Raw genomic sequence first — 21,952 nt, forward strand, 5'->3', positions numbered from 1 at the left:
AGTCAAATTTAAACAGCGACAAAGGTCTAAAGTTAGACACAACACTTAAGTACGAAGGGAGGCTATCGTGAGTTTGTTTGTATTATACAGTCTTAATTTATGATGTGCTGTATGACCCATTTTTTGACCTCGAGGAAGAGCCTCTGTCCTGCTTTAACAAAAAAAAACCTCGAGTAGAAAATGGGTTATGAGCAGCAGAACAGATCAAGGCATAAGCACCTTGAGACAAAAGGCTAATGCTTGTGTTTATCCAATATCCTATACTGTTATCCTATATACCTATATATTAAGGACCGATTTTAAAAGTCCACAACGGACATATCAATTAACTTACTTGTTGTTACTGCGGTGTTGTTTTGCTAGATATGCATAGGCTGTCTTAAAAATCTTCTGTTTTAAGCCAAATACTATTTTCACTCAGCGACTGAGCCAAACTAAACTGTCGGTAAAACTTACTTGTATGCCGCACGTGGTTAAAAGTAACTCCTATCTGTTCAGTCATGCTTAAACATTTATAAAAATATAAGATGTTGATAAAATAACCCGAAAAATAAGGCAATTTAACCGGAATGGTAAATAAACTGTTATTTGATGCAAAAACTACAGTCAGACAGCAAAATCCATTCATAAAACCGTGACGTAACAATGTATTATAATGGGCATTATTCGCGTCAATAGGCCTCTTATTTTCTGAGCAGTTTCGGTGTATTCCTAGGCCGTGTATTGAGTAGGCCATGGCTGGTCTTATATTGAACCCCAGGGCATGTGGTCAAATTCATCACACTGATAAGAGTATTTGCCACAGTGTTTTCAGGTATTTTAAGATTCAAAGGTTTAGCACCAGCCCATCCATAGTAAGATGCCATTGAAATCTGGGTCAACTTTCAAGTGATATTTACATTGATCATACCCATCTCGAAATTGAAAATTAACGTATCTGCTCTCACTTTCTACAAATTGGGTCCATCCTTTTGGAAGTTTTGAATTTCGGTTATAAAATAAAGTAAACGTTTTAAAATACAATTTGGTTGTTGAAATTCTGATTTTTGGCATTGCACGTGGTTTTGATTTGATTTCTGGATGACTTTTAATTGGTAAATTTTGGGAAGGTAGAGCGTTGTACCGTAGTTCTTTGCGTGTTCCTTCTGCGATATTACATTAAATTGAGAAAACTGAAAATAAAATCCAAATTTATGCTTACTTTGATGAATATCAGATGGAAGGAAATGATTCTCGCAAATTCTCACTGAATCTCGTTTAAAGAGATCGTTAATGTTTTTATCCGCGCGGTATCCACGGATTAACTTTTCAAAGTTATCGGCCCACTCAAGCATATTCTTTTTGCACCATCGTTTGGTCGGTACACGAAATAACGGCACCGGTGCCTTATTTAAACAGTTCGGTAAGCAACAAGCGTTCGCCATTGAATAAAATTCCGTTACCAATCACTAAATATATCGACTCCAAATTCTTCTATGTATATAGACTTCAAATGCGTTATAGCGTACCTGGTTACCGATAGTTTTTGAATTTTTCGTGATGCATTGAAGCGTGACGGGGTACGAAACATATCAGCAAGTTTGCCATTGTTACGTCAGAGTTTCTACTCATTGGTTTTAATCTTTTTGGTTGAGCATTCCACGCTTTTTTCCATGCTTACGTCATAATCGGACGAGAGAACGTAAGAAAAAGGCGCCAGTCTCTAAACAACAGAGTTTGTCAGTTGGTTACTTGTGAAGGTAATCCCACAGTCGGTAACGACCACATTTAACAGATAGATGTGTTACTTATTATGTATTTATGTAGTAATATTTTGTATAAAGTAACTCGTACATGAGTAGGCTAATTATAAACGTTATGGCAGTGTGCTAATAAGCAATATGGAGTTATTGAAACTTGTTTTTATATGTTTCGTGCTTGTAGAAAATAGCAATGCATCATTTTTCGTAGGTGAGAACATAACCAGGATTTTTTTTTGTTTCTTAGTTTCTTTTATGTATTTAACTTACATTTCCGGTTTCACACAAATAAAATATTTTGCTAACTTTTCTAATGGGGCCTCATTGCTATTTAGAAAAAAAAATGATTAAGTATAACATAACCTTGCACAATGTTATAATGAAAATATATCATTTCACAATGCTTGTATTCCAGGGTCAAGCTCATCATTTGCCTCAACCTTGTTAACTCGTTTGAAGCAATATACAATCGTTATTCCTCATCAAGCAGAAGATAAACATGCAAGACTTAAAAAGAGAGATTTGTCAACAGAATTACATGTCGTTAGTATTTGTTCATTCCAAATATTTCGTTTATTGTAGTTTTGTGTTAAACTTGTTTCAAACCCCCAATGTGTTAAACTTGTGCTTTGTTAATATTGTTTGTCTGTGGGATAACTAACGGTCACGGAGATTAACACACTGTTGCCATTGTTCTGCGCATATCATGTTCGAACTGCAATTGTATACAATATTAAAATTACTTACAAATACTCTCTGTACAAACCATTTTTTGTTTTATTTAAGGACGAACATCTAATATATTGGTGAAATAACCCGTACAGAGTAATTGTGATACCTGGCCGGGTCCAAATACCACAAAAAAGTTGATATTTAACCGGATAATTGGACCCGATCCGGTGCATTCCCAGTTACGATAAAGTGTTTATATTTGGTGGACATTTTTATAAGCTACTTTTGCATAAACAGTTCGAAAATGATAAAAGGTAATAAAATTGAAACTGTAGCCTCAAATCACGTTTTATGTCTAAATTTATCAAGTCTAAACCGTACCAAGAATTTTCCTTTTATACTTCATTCATATTCAGCTCGTTGGTAGTGTTTGTATGTCTGTTTTTAAGCGCATCATGTTAGTCATAAAAACAAGCAATGACAAAGTTACATACGTGGTAACTCGAAAGTGGCAACAATGGGTATAAAACAGAACAAGTCGTGATATTGCAATTGTCGTTTTCCTGTCATGCGAGGATAAAACAAGTAAACTTTATTCATTCATATAAACTTAGTCATGTTTTGATAATTGAGATTCTAAAATTAAATATTTCTCAGGTTCCCGGCATTCACTCAAAGCAAACTTACTTTTCTTTCAAATTTGAAAATCAAACATACATACTTGAGCTAAAATTAAATGAAGAACTTCTTCCTAAAGATTTTTCTACTTCCATTCATACGGATGATGGTCAGGTTATAATGGACAAACCAAATCTACAGGTCAATACAACTTTGTTTGGCTGATAATTTAAGCAACTTTACAATTAATTTAGATATGTTGACTTAGTTATGTACCTATGTCAAAGGTTTATCTTAAATTGGTGTGGTCGATATTGTTTTAGTTGTGTGTGGCATGAGTGGTGCAATACTTGGTAACAAAAAACACGGTAAAAATAGGAGAACCTGTGGAATTACACATTTTAAATTGTTGTTTATTCCTAGGAACGAAATCACTGCTATTACCAAGGTCATGTTGTTAATATGGAAGGAAGTCATGTGATTATGAGCACGTGTGATGGGTTAAGGTGAGACTATATGATTCAGCAAAAGTAATTTGAAGATGGTGCAAGATAAAAGTAAAATGAATTTTATTTATGAAAATTAAGCGAGATTAGGAGAGAGGAATCAAGTGTGATTTTATCTTGTTATGGGCTACAACAACATTAGTACATTTTGTAGCTCATGTAATTTATAAATTTGTTTGTGTATTTTTTCAATTGTTATTCATTAGTAATTAGTTCTACCTCAGAACTTGGGTGGGTTTTCAAAAGTTTCTAAAATAGTAGAATGTTGCGGGTTATTATATTCTTAATATGTATCTTAACTTAGCAGTAGCAGGCATGTGACTTTGTTATGTATTTGCTTGTTTGGGTATGCATTATATCATAGAAAAGTTTTTTTATGATGCAAATAATAATGCACGCACTGGTTTCAAATTTTTACTTAAACTCCCACATGATTATGACATCATAATGAAACATATAAACATTAATCATTCAATTAAATGTTTCACGTCCTTTCATTGATTGAGTGACGTAATGTCTACATTTTGCATGGTGAGCAACACCCTACAAGTGGCTACAAATATTATACATTATTTGTTCAATGTTAAAGTACCCTTGTACAGTAGGCCAACTCATTGTAACTAACTATTTATGTAAGTCTTCGCACTGCATTTTCTGGCTACTGATATAGTCATAGTCCTAATATAGTTTCAATAAAAAGTAATGCAACTGCATAACTTTAAACAGTTTGACAAGTTATACATTGTTTAGATTTTAGGCCTTTTAAGCAAATTTTTTAGTTTTTCATATATTGACATGCAACATTTCTATTTCTGAATAAGGAAATCAAACATTGTGCATAAAAATTCAATGCACACCTTGCAATGTATTTGAATGCCTGACGTTTATCTTTACATTAGAGGATGTATCGCACTTTCGGATGATTTCCTGTTAATTGAACCACTATCTCCACATTCCACACAACATGTTGTATACCGACCTAAAGACCAAACACTGAATGAAGTTGGTACTTGTGGGAATCAAGACATGGGACATGCGGTTGTAAATGTGGATTCATTTGCAGGTATATCGGCGCTTTCAGTTCGCAGACATGTAAATTTTTGTTTTGTTTTTTTTCTGTATGACTAACAAACCTTTTAATGACAAGTAGTTTAATGGCAATGTCTGTTAAAGGGGCATACCAACTTACATAAAAAAACGCTAGAGTAAAAAGAATTGGCTGTGCAACAATGCATGGGATTTCCCACAGGAAAAGGTGTCACTCAACTTTTATGGTTGTAGTTTCTGAAATACTAAGGAAATTTAATGGAATACCTGCCTTTTTGTTAATAAAATAAATTATAAACCTATTCTTGCTTAAACATATATGTCAAAAATATTCTTGCTTTCTTTGCCACATTAAATGTGAAAGAATAAATAAAACATAGAACTGTTTTTCAATATTAAATATTGTGTTGATGATCATCACACAGGAATGCTGAGACAAAATGAACAACACAGACAAAAGCGTGAAGCAACAACTGAAAAGAAGTTTTTAGAGTTACTTATTGTTGCAGATAAAGCACAGGTGAGTAAGCGAGAATATGGTTTACGCTGTTTCTCATTGGTGTACCCTGGTTTCTATATCAGTCATATTGACACATGAATAGGTGCTGCTTGTGTAACATGATCTTGTTTATTACGAGAAAACTAAGTTTTTATAAATATAATTCAGGCTGTTTAAAACCTTACTGCTAAGTTACCATCATTGTTTTATTTCATTCTTATATTCCTTTATATCAAGTAGTGCGTTCAAAAGGGGACTTTCTTATTTAGGTTCAGTCAACGATTATCTCTGCCGTGATAAAACACCCCTTTTATTGGTTGTTCATACCACAGGCACAACCTACTAGAGATACGGCCTGATAATTCACATTTTACGTTTGAAATTAGAAAGCCTATTATAGGTCACAAACACCATTATTTTCTATTGTTACGTCATGTATTTTTGCCTAAAAAAGGTAGCAGTAATGGGAAAAACGCATTGAAAAACATTTGAATTTAGCAATGAGGTCAATTATTTACACAAGTATAGCTACACGCAGCGTTAGAAGCGACCGAACAGCAAAATAATATTATAAATAAACACTTGTAAACATAATAAAGACTGATAACAAGACCAATTTAAACATGCAGCGCACTTGTAGACCATGGTAAACTGTAGTTGAATGTATATAATATAATTTGAATGAACTGTATCAGTAAGTAAGTTCAGACGCGAAAGTGTGTCACGTTGAAAATAAAACATCTATACATAGACAAATAATCATTGAACCTGCAAACCAAACGACCGATTACTAAAACTGTCTTGTTTACTAACTTAATGTGCGCTAGTTTAGTTTAGACACAATCACTGGTTTAGACACAAAAGTTGTTTCAGTAGTAAAAGATATAGAGAGCTATACTGAATATACTGTCTCGTAATTTTCTTCGACTGAGTGCGAATCCCAGTAATACGGGACTATGTAATCTGTTCTAACAAAAAAGACTACCTGTAGGTTATCTTACAGTTAATTTTAAAACACTTCATTAATGCAAAACAACCCTAATACTCTCTTTGCAACTAGTATACACCTTCTTTTTTAAATGAATATTCAAAATAAACTGTATACTATGCTGATATGTTTACACCCAAACAATGGATAACAATGGGATAATAATGATGGTTGTGACGTATAATAGGCCTTCTAATTTCAAACGTAAAATGTGAATTATCAGGCCGTATCTCTAGTAGGCCGTGGTTCATAATAATATTTATTCTACTTTATGCGGTAAATTAAAACTAATACTACTTTATTAAAAAGGTAGATGTATGAAACATTGGCACAGATAATGTAACGAATATTTACGTCAGAATAGCTTTGATAAACTATTACGATTGTTACACCACAAACGAGATTGTTGGTAAACAATCGCGTTTTATTCGCTTCCATACGATTAGTACTTTTTGTAAATTTTCTGTTTCTGGTGATTGGTTTAAATGCAGATAAATCAAGATTATTTAAATTTTACTTGGTGCAAATACAAAAGCGAGCAGCTACGCTAACAGTAAAGTAAAACCAACAAAAATTGTTCAATTGCACCGCCCAAGAACCAGTTTCATTCTGTCCAATTTCACGAGAATAAATTCAGAACGATTGCTTCACTTGTTAGGTGTGAAATGTATGCTATCTCATGCGTCTTTCTTTATTTTTTACGCCAGCGCAGAGTGTAAAATTGTGATGCTAATACACAAGGTTTCAATCTTGTGATTCGTTGGGCTGTTAAATATTATGGTCCCCTTGATCCATCATAATTAATAGTTACGTTGCATTAGAACAAGTTACTTAACAATGTTGCAATCTTTAGTAACTATTGTTATGTTTGTCAATAAGAATAAACTTTCCTGCGATAGCTTGATTAGCTTGTAGGTGACTGAAAATATGATTGTGGTTTTATGAATATCGAAAATATTGAATCACAGGTTTAATGTTCTAGGAGTATAAAAAACTTAATACCTTTACCCATGTATTGTGTTGTCATAGGCAGCCAAGTATTCACGTGTGGACCTGGATAACCGAATAAAGGAACTTGTCAACTACATCAATGGATTCTACAAAAAACTTAAAATTCATGTTGTGTTGTCTCATATAGAAGTTTGGAAAACACAAGACAAAATTCCACTGAAAACCAACGCACAAGAGGTGGAATACCACAATGTTCTTGTGTTGACATTTTCTACCATATGGTTATGCACATTTATATGTTGTGTATACTTTACATGAAATCTTGATATATATTTTGAATGTTGTATCATTGCAGTATTTCTCTTACATCTGTGGTTGTGATAGGAATAAATAGATTTCACTACCCTAAAATAACTCAAGTTTGTCAGTCCCTGGCTAGTCATATAATAAAGTTGAGACTTTAATATAAACTTAATGTAATAAATTCCTCAAAGGTCCTGAATGAGTTTTTATCATACCGACAAAGGAAGATCTCATCAGAGCCTCCCAATTCATATTGGAAATACACTGATAATGCTCAGCTGTTGTACGGGGGTTCGTTTGAGGGAAGCACCATCGGTATGGCTTCTGTAAAAACAATGTGTACATCAAGATCTGGTGGAGTTAACCAGGTATGATTTGACCTTCAAGTTAATTGTATTACATGTGTATTATTATGAGTAATAAAATGGATTTTTAGAGATTTTAATAGGTTTTCTGTCTATTTATGCTTAGGCACACTTTGACTCAGAATATACCTTTGACTTAGCAGCACAGCAATATTTAAAATAAATATATTAATACTTTTTTATAATTTACAATTTTAAAACATGTTGGGATATTCATAAATTACCATTATTTAGTTATAGATTTTTTTGTGTTTATTTTCATAACATGTAAGCAACACTTTCTTTTCCTCGGTGGTCGTGATATATTTGTTCCGATTAATATATTTGTACCGGGCGCTGATGTATATGCGCTGAGATTATTCGTGGAACTCGAAAACTGCAAGTCACTTTTAAGCTTTAATAAATCAACGCATCTAGTTGAAAATTTGTTTTCTTTAATTTGCATCCTGTGTTTATTTTAAAAGCTTGAAATAGAATAAGTTTAACTTTATATGCACATATTTATATTATGTTTATGATCAAGTTAGCCCTGTATGCTGTGTTCTATCGGATTTCAATGAGCGACATAAAATAACTCTTGTTAACTTATACCGACTCTGGCTATAACATATTCGAAGCTGAATCAGGTAGAAAATTCTATAAATATGCTTTTTATGACAAATCTTGATTAATTTAATATTTTTTCGAATTAATAAAGTTCTATTTTAGAATCGATACCGCTGAGGTCTGGTTAGTACAGTGCCTTAACTTTGTGTGTTTATAGCACGAGTAGAGTATCAAAAGTGGCCACTATATTATTTGTATTCTAGGATCACTTTGGTTCACCACTACCAGTACCTGTGAATTAAAAGTAAAATGTGCTCATTAAACCAGCATAAAATAAGTTTGTTAGTGGTCTTACTGCAGTAGTGTCTCTGCACAATAGAGCCCACTGCCCTGGTACAGTATATCAATCAGAGCAAATATATTACGACAACGAGTTTACTAGCGAAGCATTTTTTTCTAAAATCAAAACAATTTGTGTGATTTTTTCTTCTTGATGACGAACTATCAGTTTAACTTTCTCTCCAAATTTACTTTAGCAACAGTCGGAAATCCTGGATTTTAAGACTTTGCCTGTTCCTAACAGAACTGTTTTGTTGCCCACAGTTTGAATAGCTTAATGATGGAGTGTTTTTGTTTGTGTTTAGTAGGTGATTATGTTTATTGTTGAATGTAGGTATTTGTAGCTAATAGGAAGTTATATATAACGTATATGATATAGGATCATCAAACTAATGTCTTTTACACGGCTACCACACTTGCACACGAGATGGGACATAACTTTGGAATGCATCATGACTCCGCAAGTTGTGTTTGTCCTCCAGGTGCTCAATGTCTCATGGCCTCTTCATCAGGGTAAACAACATTTTATTGAATAAATCCAAGTATTCAATTAATTCAATGGTTGGACTTTTAATGATGTATAATTTTTGTTCTTGTGTGGCGTTTAAAATTAGTTATAACAGGGGTGGATTAGTTGGTTAGTAGTTTGCTAACTTCTCCTTTCTGGTTAAGCCCAAAGTTAAGCTAACATAGGACGGTCTTAAATTTGTTCTGAGTTGGTATAATATTTTATTTAAACATCTAAATTCACATGCAGAGTGGTACCGAGGCAAAATATTATGGCGGAGCAAATTTTACACAACTGTTATTTTTGCATCAGTGGTTTATTTTTGTTGATGTAATAATAAACAAGTTTGAAAATGAAATTCCGTACAGCTTCATATCAAACTTTTTGTATGCTAAGAAAAGCTTATATTTATAACAGGAATCATTTTCAATATTAATTACATTTTTAGGTCTAGTTTTAAAAAGGATTGGTCATCGTGTAGTAAAGAATACTTGGCACAGAGCATCACTGAGGGGTTGGGCAACTGTTTGTTGAACGTTCCTGATCCAAGTCGATTGTATGGTGGACCTAAGTGTGGTAATGATATCATTGAAATGGGAGAGGATTGTGACTGTGGTGGTGTTGATGAATGCCTCAGGTGAAGATTAATAAACCTATTTACATACCAGATACCACTACTAATGAAATTATTGGTTTGAAATTTGAAAGTATTTGCTTTGTGTGATTTTAAAACGTACCATGCTTTTGTTTTACTCGTTTGTTTACATTGGAAGTAGGAAGATTTTGTAATATTTTTTTGAACCAATAAGGTTGGTGCATGGCCATTGTAAAACATGCCATTGCTTTGGTGTCTCTCCCTTTAAATATATAGTTTGTTTTTGCCGAATTGAAAACCACTGTATTGATTATTCTTATATAGTTGCACCACTGTGTGAATATTATTTATTGAGTCCTGAAATATAATTTCCATATTTGCTTGAAACAGTCAATGTTGTAATGCGACGACATGCAAGCTGATCTCAGGAGCGTCGTGTGATACTGGTCCATGCTGCTTTGGATGTCAATACAGCCCTGCTGGTCAGATATGTCGAGATACGAACAACAACATATGTGACCTGGCTGAGTATTGCACTGGTACCTCTGCTAATGTGAGTCAGTTCTAAATTTTGTTTTGAAAGTATTAAGCTTTTTAACCCTTGGGTTGCCATCTAAAATTTGATTTCTATTGGTTGGCGTACTACAGTAGTTTGGTAAGCCTTCAGCTGTAAAAGTTTAACAAGCTTTAAAAATGCAGTTAAACAGCAAATGGAATTGTACATGAATATAGACTATCAGTGCCAGATGACTTTTGTTTCTGTTGCAGTGTCCAGGTAACGTGTACAGACAAAATGGAAGTCCATGTAATGGCAACCAAGCTGCTTGTGCACAAGGTGTTTGCCTGACACATGATTTACAATGCCAGGGAATATGGGGGGAGGGTAAGTGTGGGTTTCAATCATCAGTAAATTTGATATGCAAAAATCCTAATGTCTCGCTGATATTGGTATATTTTTCTGATCCGCAGCTGTAGCAAAATGGTTAGCCCACCTTCCTGAAACCAGTGGTAATGGTCTCTTGGCTGCTACCATTGTGTGCGTATGTGTCTTTGAGCACTGAATAGCAATTGTATAACCCAGTGTTCACTAATGGGTTGTTCAAATTATGCATAAAAATGAAAAAAACAAAAATAATCACCTACAAGTAATATACATGGTAACTCGTACGCTGGCGCGAGGTGTATAAACACCCGTGTGGTAACGACTGTGGTTTTCCGGCACCGAGGATAAAGTAAGTTACATTCAACATTTATTCATTCTCAAAGGAAAATTTCCAAGAAAGAAATTATAATAATAAATTATAAAACTTTTTAACATTAACTCTTTAACTGCCCATGGCGAATAAAGTCGGTTTGGAACCACACGCCACTTGAACGGCGATTCTGCGTTCATTTCTCCATTAACGATCCCAAATTTGGTTTCATTTGAAAGAAGAAGCAATTTCCTTTTGATTTCAGCAATAAAAAATATATCAACGTATTTAAACATTTTGAGTATTGTTTTGTCAAAGTTTTTGAACATTTTTAGCCAAATTTATCCATTTTCCTTTAGTTATGTCCCCAATTTTGCTGTAATCTCCTGTTCGCGCCAATTCGGAGTAGCAATTTTTGATTCACAAAGTAACTCAAGCGATGTTGACACTGGGGCATAGGCTTGCATTTTCTTTGCTTTTAGTTGTTGAATTAGCTGATATTACTCTAATTAGTGTGGTTTATATGTACAAAATAAGCAAATCTGTTTGAAAATTAAAAATTTCAAAAATTTATGACTATTTTGCCTGACCACTTTTTATGATATTTGTACTAAAGTGGATGGGTAAAAAATATATATATATTTCGTTTTAAACGAGATTTGATGTTGTATTCAGCAGGAATAGGACCTATAGGAAATTCAAGTAAGGAAACTTTACTTTCTTTCAATGAAAATCAAGCGAATCATTCTGAGGACATTTTAAACTATGTTTGATGTTTCAAAGCTTTTTTAACATGTTATTTACTTTGTTTTGTCATTGAATTTGTGTTTTCCAGAGCCTCATTGATGAATATAACAGACCACAATTTAGTTTATTCACTGAAAACAATAAGTTTGTCCAGAGCACCATCATTAGGAGGTTCGAAAGTATGACACCTATGACTCTTTATAAGATGTTTACCTGTATGAACATGCTAGAAGTACATTTTATACATCAAAAGAAAGATAATTTGATACTTATTAAGTTTGCAATGCATTACTTTTGGATATTTTTGTTCATTCCTGAAATATTCTATATTGAAAAATTCATTATGACGTCATCGTTTTTTTGATGATGTCATCAAAAAATTAAAAATATGAAGTTAAAGAGAATTTTATACTCTTCAAACTTTCTATAGCTTGTTTTGCTCTAACTGCTAAAGGTTTGGCTACAAAATCCAATTAGATGAGACCTGGTCAAAAATTAAAAAATTTGAAAAAATAGGCGGCAGGTAAAAGGTTAATATATATATATTATAAATATATATACATGCAAAGAAACTAGTCTAACAATTAAAAACTGTGACTCGCCTTAGTTTTTATTCTACAATTTGGCTTATCCATACAAACCCAAGTACACAACAGAGTTATTGGCGACGAGGTTGGGATCTCAACCAAGTGACCAAAATGCACAATAACTATGTTGTGTTCTTGGGCTTGTATGGAGAAGCCAAATTGTAGAATAAAAACTAAGGCGAGCACATGCGTATATATATGGGGCACTTAATTGCGACATGGCAACCCAAATAACTACATAGCTACACAAAATAACTACATAGCTACACAAAATAACTACATAGCTACACAAAATAACTACATAGCTACACAAAATAACTACATAGCTACACAAATAACTACATAGCTACATAATTAATAATGAATCACGCTGACTGCGGCACATTGCGCAAGTCACGTGGCTAAGGCATGCAAGTGCCTTTCTGTCGTGGGTGTGCTCGGAGGCGTGTCCATAATATATTGTGATTCATTCAATATATTGTATCTTTATTATGTATGATTTGTAGGAGCTGTAAGTGGGAATGACATCTGTTATGAAAGAGTGAATAAACTTGGTAATTGGAATGGAAATTGTGGAAGGGGAACAAGTGGCTTTATTATTTGCACCAAGGAGTAAGTTTTTGTATTTCACTTTTTATCTTGTTTATTTGTTAAGTTTAAATTGATTATTTCTTTGGTACAAATCACATTACAGTTGCTACTGTACTTGCCCATGTTTTAAAAGCTGTACAGTTCTCAGTTTATAAATCTTACATAAATAACACTGATATGTAAAATAAACCTAGAATTTTGTTTGTAAGTTTCCCCACTATATGATGTTGCACATCCCGCTTGAATATATTTACGAGGAGGAGTAATTAAAAAAAACATTATAAGGTTAACTCAAATTTCGGACGTAATATGTTTTACGCACTTTTCTCACTGACTAAAAGCGTAGGCTAGTGTGAGTGCCTGTGCGACAGAAAGGGGGGGTTGTTAAAACTCGGATATAATGTGTTTTATGTTTGTCAGGTATTCGTAATTATCTGGTAATAAAATCACTTAAGTATCAAACATTGCCGTGCTGCAATTGAAACATGTCCGTTTAATTGTTACGCCACATGTCCTACTGCAGGGGTTCTTAAACTTTTTGAAACACGCCACCCCAATGAAGATCTCAACACACTTGCGCCCCACCCTCCCTTTTTGTTAAATTATCACAGTGATGTTCAATTAATTTCTGCCATGATCCACCACATCCAAACCTGACAATCGGACATGCTTTAAACCGTGCCTCCTTGGTTGACTGTATCTGTATTATTGCGTAAAACCCATTATCGCGATCAACGCAAAAGTGAAATCAAATACCCATGCTGTTTACGTTTGCGTCGTATAGTTTAACCTCATATTTACCATGTTTTTCTTAGCCAGGTAGGCTGTTTGTTACGAAATAGTAGGAATTCATCGTATCATAATAGCGATTGTTTTGCCTGGAAATTAATTACGACATAATAGCAATTCACACGGTAATTATTAGCGTCATAATAGGGATTGACACCTCATAATTTAGTATGTGTAAGAGGTTTAAAAACAGAGTTGAAGGTTTGCTATTTTAATTTAATTTTTGCGTGTGTCGTATTTAAGGCTTTTGAACACCAATGTGATAACACTTTATTTTATAGTTTTTCGCGCCCCCCTTCCGAGTGTTTCACGCCCCCCAGTTTAAGAACCACTGTCCTACTGCAACTTAACTATTAATTATAAAGTTTTATAACAATTGGGAGGAATGTGCCCACTGCCCAACCAACCACCACAGATCCAAACATTGTGCATGAGCATCAGATTATTACGCTCGCGCTGGCTCTGGAAATAAAGGAGGACCCATGCGGCAGCAAAGATTTAGCACTTGAAGCGAAGCAATCTTTGTGACATTATTCTTGGTGAAACTGTCGAGATGCAACAACAGCAGTATTAGCAGAAGCCAGTGTTTTATAAATTGTATGATTTATGAATTTTTGGATTTTGAAAAAGTGTAACATAACATGCTTACATAATTTTTAAATAAAGTATTTTAAGGATAAAATTACTTAAACTGTTATCCTGCAACTCTGGTTTTCGCGCGATGTCTACAAAGACAGTTATTTACTTTGTAATTATATTACTATGTGTTGGTTCCAATTTACTGATAGTGTCGCCTCTCGCTTTTATATTTAATCCGATTATAATTAGCATAACCGCGATTTACCTGCTTTTAAACCATTCACGAATGCTGGTTTAAAATTATATTGAATAGTAAAAAAAAAAAAACGCAAACTTTACGTGCCGTATGTAAGCGCGTGAAACACAAATGTTTTCTAACAATCCCAATAGTTAATGGAAGTTTAGTAAATAATAGTTACATTATTCACGATGAACATGCAGAAAACTTACACCAATGTTTTAACTGTTTCCACTGATATACAGTATTTTCATAATGTAATATAGTGGGGTGGGGGAAGATGGGACAACTGTTTTCTCTATTTCTCGTCACATTTGGTAGTAAACAAGGAACATTCTAGGAATTATAAATCTGTATTCTCACAACTCAAGTAGAAAGTTTTTTGTCTTCAATAATTATGGAGTTGTGAAACCAAAAAGCCCGACACTTTGTGTTGTGATAAAAACAAGAGGTCGCGCCAATCCTTATGTGGGCGCCAGTGATGCTGATTAAAACTATTACATAAGTACTACTGCTGTCTGCTAAATTCTTTCTTTTTAAATTTGTGTAGTTCTGTATAATCATCACCATCAAACAATTTATTGGCACAGAAATTCGAAATGTGGAAAACTTCAATGTTCCGGAGGAGCAGACAGACCAATAGTGGCCAGGGATAGATATGCATTTAAGAACACAATTGATCGTAAATATGAATGTAAGACAATTTCATCTGATGATAACGCCACCGATGTAAGTGACCCTGGGTTGGTGAGGGATGGGACAAGGTGCGGTGATGGAAAGGTGATTCATATTTACCAACTGAGACCTTAATTATGGGTTTAGGGATGAAATAAGTATCGTGGTAGATCTTGGACCCACCGCACTTTTTACTATTAGGATTTTTGCTTTGGTATGGGTTGGGTTAGCATTTTGACAACTCATTAGTGACCACCAGGTTGAAGCAATGTTGATTAAGCAACAAACCTGGGGCACCATTTTGTTTACGATGCAAGCGCTGAAGCTATGGCACTGAACTAAATTAAGGCCGCTACAAATAGACACGATTGTTTATTTTTAGCAAGCATTGTGATTATTTTTATTGATTTAGAAACATTGTTAACAACAAACATTCACATATGTTGTTGATAATAAAGAACATTCTTATATAGATTTGCAATGATGGAAAATGTGATGATTTGCCACCCATGGCTTGCGATGCAACATGTAACGGGCATGGGGTGAATAAAGATTTTTTACATTTTACTTTATTTAAAAATATGTTTTAAAATATTCCTGTTTAAGATTTTTGAAAAAGAATAGCTTAGGCTTTCATTTAACGGAATATTTTCATATTTAAATCGATTTATTATAACAATTGAAGGGGGTAAGACACATGACAACATCATGGGATTTTGTTTCATACATAGGTTTGCAACAACCTTGGAAACTGTCACTGCAATCGTGGATGGGCGCCTCCATTTTGCAGCAGTGAGGGCAATGGCGGAAGTGTCAATAGTGGTCCAATCACCAGTAATACAAGTATGTGATGTTTAACATTAACTTATCTTTACAAATCACCGCATTATTATTAGATTACTGTCAAACAAACTATAAGCTTTAAAATATTTTATGTTTTCATTTTTCATATACTTTTAAAAATGAATACATTGTTTTAATTGTGTGAACAATGAAGGTTAAAAGAAGATAATTGTAAATATCAACCTACTGCACATTTAGAAAACTTTATAAACATTACCATCAACAGTAGAAAAGTTGGAGTAAAATAACTCGTTGCAAACTGAATTATCTGTTCGTTACACAACCATTTATATGGATAATTTAAACTTTTTGTTTTACTGCAATATTGGGGTTCAACTTTCACGAAAAAAAAACAAGTTGAACCAAAACAAATCAATCAAAACTTTTTTTCTATCAGGATTTGATCAGATTTGGTAGAAAATTGACAGCATTTTTTGTTTATAGTTATATGTTATTTCCAAGTTTTGCTGACTTTTTTAGCCTAAAAAAATAGAGCAATCTTGTAGACTGTTTTTCATAGAGTAATGAAAGGGAATGTGCACGTCAGGTGGTGGTACATGATTTGTTAAAAACATCTATTAGAACTATAAGTGAATATATTGTCAAATTTGTTTTTATATAACTTGATAATCGCACAGTGGACACTCAAACCATCCTTATGTTGGTGATGTTTCTTGTTGTCTTCCCCATCGTGGTGGGATCCGGTTTATTTATCTGGTATCGATATTGCTCGGGAAGAACACAGATCGAATCATGGAAAAAAGGAAGGTAGCTATTTTTTTATATTTACTTAAATATATTTAAACGAGAAATACTTTAACAAAATTTATGTTTTTGACCGAATGTCACATATTGCTTTGTGGCGTATGTGTTTGTGCTAGAAAAACACAATCCATTTGTCTTTTGGAATTGCATCAGGACTGTATTTTAATTTTTTTAACGTCCAAAGGAGCTTTTACTAACTGTAAGTGAACTTATTATCATGTTTGTAATTACTTATTTCCAAATGCATAGTTGCATTACTCCTATCCTAAGGGTTAAAAAAATATATATACATTTTTCTAAAAAATTTTTTTTTGTATTTTACAGAAAAGATCGATTGGAAGCCGTGGCAAGAGCAAAGAAATCTGGTGGGAAAAATCTGGCTCGAACCAAGGATCGAGTTACATCTAATTCTGAGGTAAAACAAAACCCGATTCACGTTTTTCAATGTCGCCATTATTTATCTTTATTTTAGCATACAATAAACAGTGTATACATACATACATGTATATACATTGTGGTTTCCTTTATTATTTGTCGATTAATGATTTGAAATTACATAAAAATACATTTGGTTGCAAGTCTCCTGCATACATTACAGTGTATTCAATATTTCTGCATCTACCAATGCTGTCCTAGGTTAAGAGCAGAATCACTATATGACACATTTAATTTTTGTTGTCCGAATGAACAATCCTTTTTTCAAAATAGACATAATATTTGTGAAAGATTTAAATAAGCTCTCTCGACTCTGTTGTTTACAGTTATCCGGTAGATATCTAAATTAAATTTACGTAACTTATAAATGATTATATTATAATATATACGAATGTACCGAAGTTGTGCATCACTATGTCATACTAGGTCAGACATCATGCTGTGCCAATAATTACCATTAGTGAAACAAACACCCTAATCACTTCATTGTCACGCTTGACTATGTTAGTATTGATGGTCTACTTAATAAAGCAAATATTCAGTTTGTATTTTACACAACTTAAGTAATTTCACACTGAATAGACACAGTATGGTATGTAAGGTATCCTGTTTAAGCAAATATGATTATTAAACTAATGTAAAATAAGTTTGTTGGGAGTACTTACTTATTCTAAACTACAAATAACATACCCACTCGGTTCTGTTGACTTTTTTCAAAAACTAAAGTTACAACGGGTAAACCTTGTGTCTGGAACATTTTTAACAGAGGGTCATAATAATTATGGACTAGCTGGTCATTATATTCGTTCCAACTTACTGCGCAATTGCGCCTGGTACAAATGTATTTTACAACAAATATATCAAGGCATTAGCCATAATTCGATACATGTACATTTGTTGACTCTGCCATTCGTTACTTTCCAGAGAGCAAATTCACAAAGAACAAAAAATAATTAAACACAAAGCTTTGCTGGCTATCTTTCACTTTTTTTTTAATTTTGCTCTTGTGTGCAACATTATAGCAATAGCATAAGGCTTGGCGCTTGGTCCAATTTTCATCGGAGTGTCAAGGGTCAAATAAAAAGAGGTGCGGGCCCAAGCTTTGAAGTTCAGGCTTGGCACTTCTATAGTAATATTTTAATCTTTTCTTTATATAATTCCCATTTACACGAGCGAGATCTAAGGGCATCACAGACCAACACCCAAGTGTTGTACATTATCATGAAAGACATTAAACAGAGTAATCTTTATATTTAAACATTAAAGACTCTTTAATGCAGGAGCACCTGTTTGATGATGGAGCAAATGAAGTTGAATTTCGAACATCTGCTGTTAAAAAGAAACCAGTTCTTGGTTGGGATTCTGTCAACCAATGGAATGATGAACCAGGTTAAAAAGAACTTTTAATAACTTAGTTATTCTTTGGGTCACCGGACTGTAGAAAACCTGTTAATCTTGTAAATTAATTAAAATAGTTTGATGTATCTATATTGCTTTAACAACAGTGATGCATGAGAATGTTGTTGTCAAGCTTTTTAGGGTCAGGACACGTTTGGTTTTATGTTATTGTTGGTGAAAACTTTTGACCTAAAAGTGCCAAAAAAATTATAAATTATGTAAAAGTTTTGTGGCTTACAATTTGAGATGTTTTAAACCTTGTGCTTGATAATCCACTCAAAGTGTCTGTTTACTTAAAGGGCATACCAACACCAAATGACTATACGTATATAAACAGAGATACTGTGAGTGTGATTTAAAAAATGAAACAGCTTTTAAAAAATGATATAAAATAAACCCGCTGGTGTAGAAACTACTAAAGAAAATAAAAATAAACAGATTTGGTTTATAATGAATACTTCTTTTAGGTGAATTGTTACAATATAAACCATGATAAGTTTTAAAGTACTTTTAGATAACATTTGAACATTTATTTTAATACACCAATTTTTATTTCTTGTTGGTATGTACTTTAAACCAGCCATAACAAAATAAAAATTCCTAAAATTCTTAAATATTTTGTTTTAGCTTCCACCCAGAAACCTGTTCCTATTGTCATGAGCATGACAAAACCAACCCCACCACTTGAAGCACCTAAAATACAAAACACCCCAACCAGACCACCCCCACCTCATCCAATTGCCCCGTCCCAAGTGTCAGTCACAGTTACTCCTGTTAGATCTGCTCCCCCTCCTCCATTACCCCCACCTGTTCAACCCCAGGCAACTACAACATTAGCCAGCAATCATCCACAGCCACCAAGACATCCACCCCCACCTGCAATCACAAAACCCTCTAACCAATCAGCCGTCAGACCCAACTTCCCCCCACCACCTCCAACAACGAAACCTCCACTTCCCCCAGTGGGGCAACCCCCACCCACTGTTTCAAAGAAGCCAACTCCAGAAAAGGTAATTTATAAAAACATATTTTTACACAAACTCTCATTAAATGTTTTTTTTGTTTTTAGAAGCCAATATTCAAACCACTAGTTGCAAACAAACCCCACTTTCATGGTTCAAATCCAATTCTTGCCAGCACAACCAGGCCACCACCAAGTAAAGTATTGACACAACGTCCTCATTCGGGTGGTGAACTTCCAAACGATGCAATCGACCCGTCCCAACTTTCTGTGCAGGAACGAATGCAAAGATTTGGGGCCTAATCAAATAATGTTAATTCCTCAATACCAAATCAACATATGTCAATAGACAATATTTTCCAAACAATCATCCAATGTAACCGTTTACACAAACAGCCAGGTAACTCGTTGTTTTAATGAAATAAAACATTTTAACATGTTATGTCAACTTGTTGTTTTGATTTTGTATTTTTAAAAGAGTTGTTCCTTAATAAAACTTTTTGATCATGGGAAATGCCATGCACTGTTCCCATGATATAATATAATACCTTACTTTGGATCCACGTTTTACTTTTTGTTTTATCATTTTAGCTTTCATTGTGTTATACATTGAACCATGTTAAAAAAGTTGTATCAACATGTTCTAAATTAAACATTCAGATAAATATGCACAGTTTATTATCCCGCACTTACATTGCCTTAGCTTATTGTCATCGTCACTTACAAAATTAAATAATTTCACAGCCGTTAGATATAATCACTTGAAGCAGCATTTACATATTTTTCGTGTGTTCCATTAAGAATAGATAGCCAAGCTGTTTTTAAAACCTTTTTTCTGTGTAAGTTGTTAAATCAGTACAAAGTATTCAAACCTTTGTTTAATTTAACAAATAGTTGCATTCCTTTCTATGCACAAGTATCCCGGATGGTCTTTTTATTTCTAGTTGAGGATTCTGATAAAAACGCTAATTTTTTGAACAATTTTCCCAGTTTGAACTTCTTTGTTTTTCTTCTCAACTAACAACCACTTGTGTTCAAACTGACGACTGCCTTGGTATAGTTAGAGTAACTAACTCTAGGTTTTGTGCACTTCGTTGTAAAAAGGATGATGGTGCAATTAACGTGATCCGAGCCTGTTTTCTTTTGTAGATATATTTTATTTCCGTATATAATAGCTACTAACTATGTGTGTGTGATGTGTTTAACAAATACAAGAAGAGTAAAATAAACAAAGTTCCGTAATTAAAAATGACGTACAATGTTTATTAGCTTAAGTGTGATGAAGAAGATAAATCAAGAAAGTCCTGATAACACTCACATCATAATTATAGAGGGCTGATCTGCTTTGCACATAGAGGAACGCCCGGCCACGAGTCCAGCCCATTACGCAAACCATGCATTCTTCCACGCGATGGCAGTAGACCGACAATCAGTAATATATGATTCCACTGTTCTCTGCTGTTGACTGGTGCTCCAGGATACCACACGTTTCTTAAGCTCACCGCCTGATTGATTCCTTCTAGTCGCCTTTCCTGACAAATTGATACACGTTAGTAGTCGTCTTTATTACACCTTTATAGGCACGTTAGTTTAGTATAAAATTCGTTTTTCGTCAAACGTTCTTGTTTTTCATTAATTAAAGAGTCCGGCCCACGGTTCTCATGGTTGCGCAGTTTTTTGCATTAGAATAAAGTTTTATGTTTACTGATGCTAAATTAACACCTAGTTTGTGAAATTTTGTTTTAATTTTAAAGATATGAACCATGGCGCCCTCTATAACGTTATAGAGGGCGCAATGGTATGAACGTTTAAAAAAACAAATTTCAAAGTTGTAAAAAACGTCACTTGCGGGAACTGTGATGTCACAATGCAATATTTCGTTTATGGGGAAAATCCGGTGTCGCAAAAAAATCGTTCCCCGAAAAAATCGTTCTCATTTTACAAACTGCGCATGCGCATGAAGTGGTGGTCACGTGATTGCCATTTTTCACAACATCGATAAAATATTTATTCCGCTTGCAAGATACACTTTATTTCATATGTGCAAAATGTTGTCAGGAATACCTATATTTATGTTTTTTCGTTGTTAACGTATTGAGTGTCATGGTATTCTCGCACTGCGGTAGATGTGAGATTTAGTTGGAGGTATAGGCACAGATTTCAGATTTTACGAGTGGTCTTTCTCATATGTGGTATAAGTCAGTAAGCTTTTTATTAGACCAAAACACTTATATTCCACGCCCGAACCTTACAATTAAACCAAAAATCCAATCCAGGCACAACCAAACCAATAAACAAACAACTAAATCAACTGTTAACAAATTGAAAAGAAAATTGATGATTAATTAACAGTATTTACAGTCATATAAATAAATGCTGCCAAATTTTACTTTGGTAATATAAACGTCACAATAAGAATTCATACTTACGCAACAAAGGTTTTTATGTTGTCATCAACTTTATTAATATTAAGCA

The 21,952-nt window shown here is 33.8% G+C and overlaps 2 protein-coding genes across 2 annotated transcripts in view; one reads left to right on the plus strand and one right to left on the minus strand.

The window, feature by feature from the left end:
* The first annotated feature begins 1,797 nt into the window (after positions 1-1,797).
* LOC100184481 (disintegrin and metalloproteinase domain-containing protein 12) lies at positions 1,798-20,721 on the plus strand. The gene is made up of 21 exons (XM_002129473.4): positions 1,798-1,950; positions 2,155-2,282; positions 3,069-3,230; positions 3,453-3,535; positions 4,435-4,598; positions 5,008-5,102; positions 7,099-7,257; positions 7,515-7,691; positions 8,953-9,086; positions 9,530-9,718; positions 10,067-10,229; positions 10,445-10,559; positions 12,710-12,815; positions 14,991-15,180; positions 15,549-15,617; positions 15,807-15,918; positions 16,557-16,686; positions 17,008-17,098; positions 18,399-18,507; positions 19,144-19,526; positions 19,586-20,721. The coding sequence occupies exons 1-21, from the start codon at positions 1,881-1,883 to the stop codon at positions 19,778-19,780; spliced, it is 3,024 nt and encodes a 1,007-aa protein (XP_002129509.1). The 5' UTR covers positions 1,798-1,880; the 3' UTR covers positions 19,781-20,721.
* Positions 20,080-21,952, minus strand: part of LOC100183685 — a 4,293-nt gene continuing 2,420 nt past the window's right edge. Inside the window, exon 3 of the mRNA XM_002128996.4 lies at positions 20,080-21,009. Within this exon, the coding sequence (XP_002129032.4) occupies positions 20,803-21,009 (207 nt within the window). The 3' untranslated portion in view covers positions 20,080-20,802. The remainder of the gene's footprint in view (positions 21,010-21,952) is intronic.

This window comes from Ciona intestinalis, unplaced genomic scaffold, assembly GCF_000224145.3.
Source record: "Ciona intestinalis unplaced genomic scaffold, KH HT000029.2, whole genome shotgun sequence".
Classification (NCBI taxonomy): domain Eukaryota; kingdom Metazoa; phylum Chordata; class Ascidiacea; order Phlebobranchia; family Cionidae; genus Ciona; species Ciona intestinalis.

Coding starts and splice junctions, on each gene's coding strand:
- LOC100184481 (XM_002129473.4), top strand. CDS start 1,881: ATGGAGTTATTGAAACTTGTTTTTATATGTTTCGTGCTTGTAGAAAAT. Junction 10,230..10,444: donor GCACTGGTACCTCTGCTAAT/GTGAGTCAGTTC, acceptor TTTCTGTTGCAG/TGTCCAGGTAACGTGTACAG. Junction 15,919..16,556: donor TCCAATCACCAGTAATACAA/GTATGTGATGTT, acceptor ATAATCGCACAG/TGGACACTCAAACCATCCTT.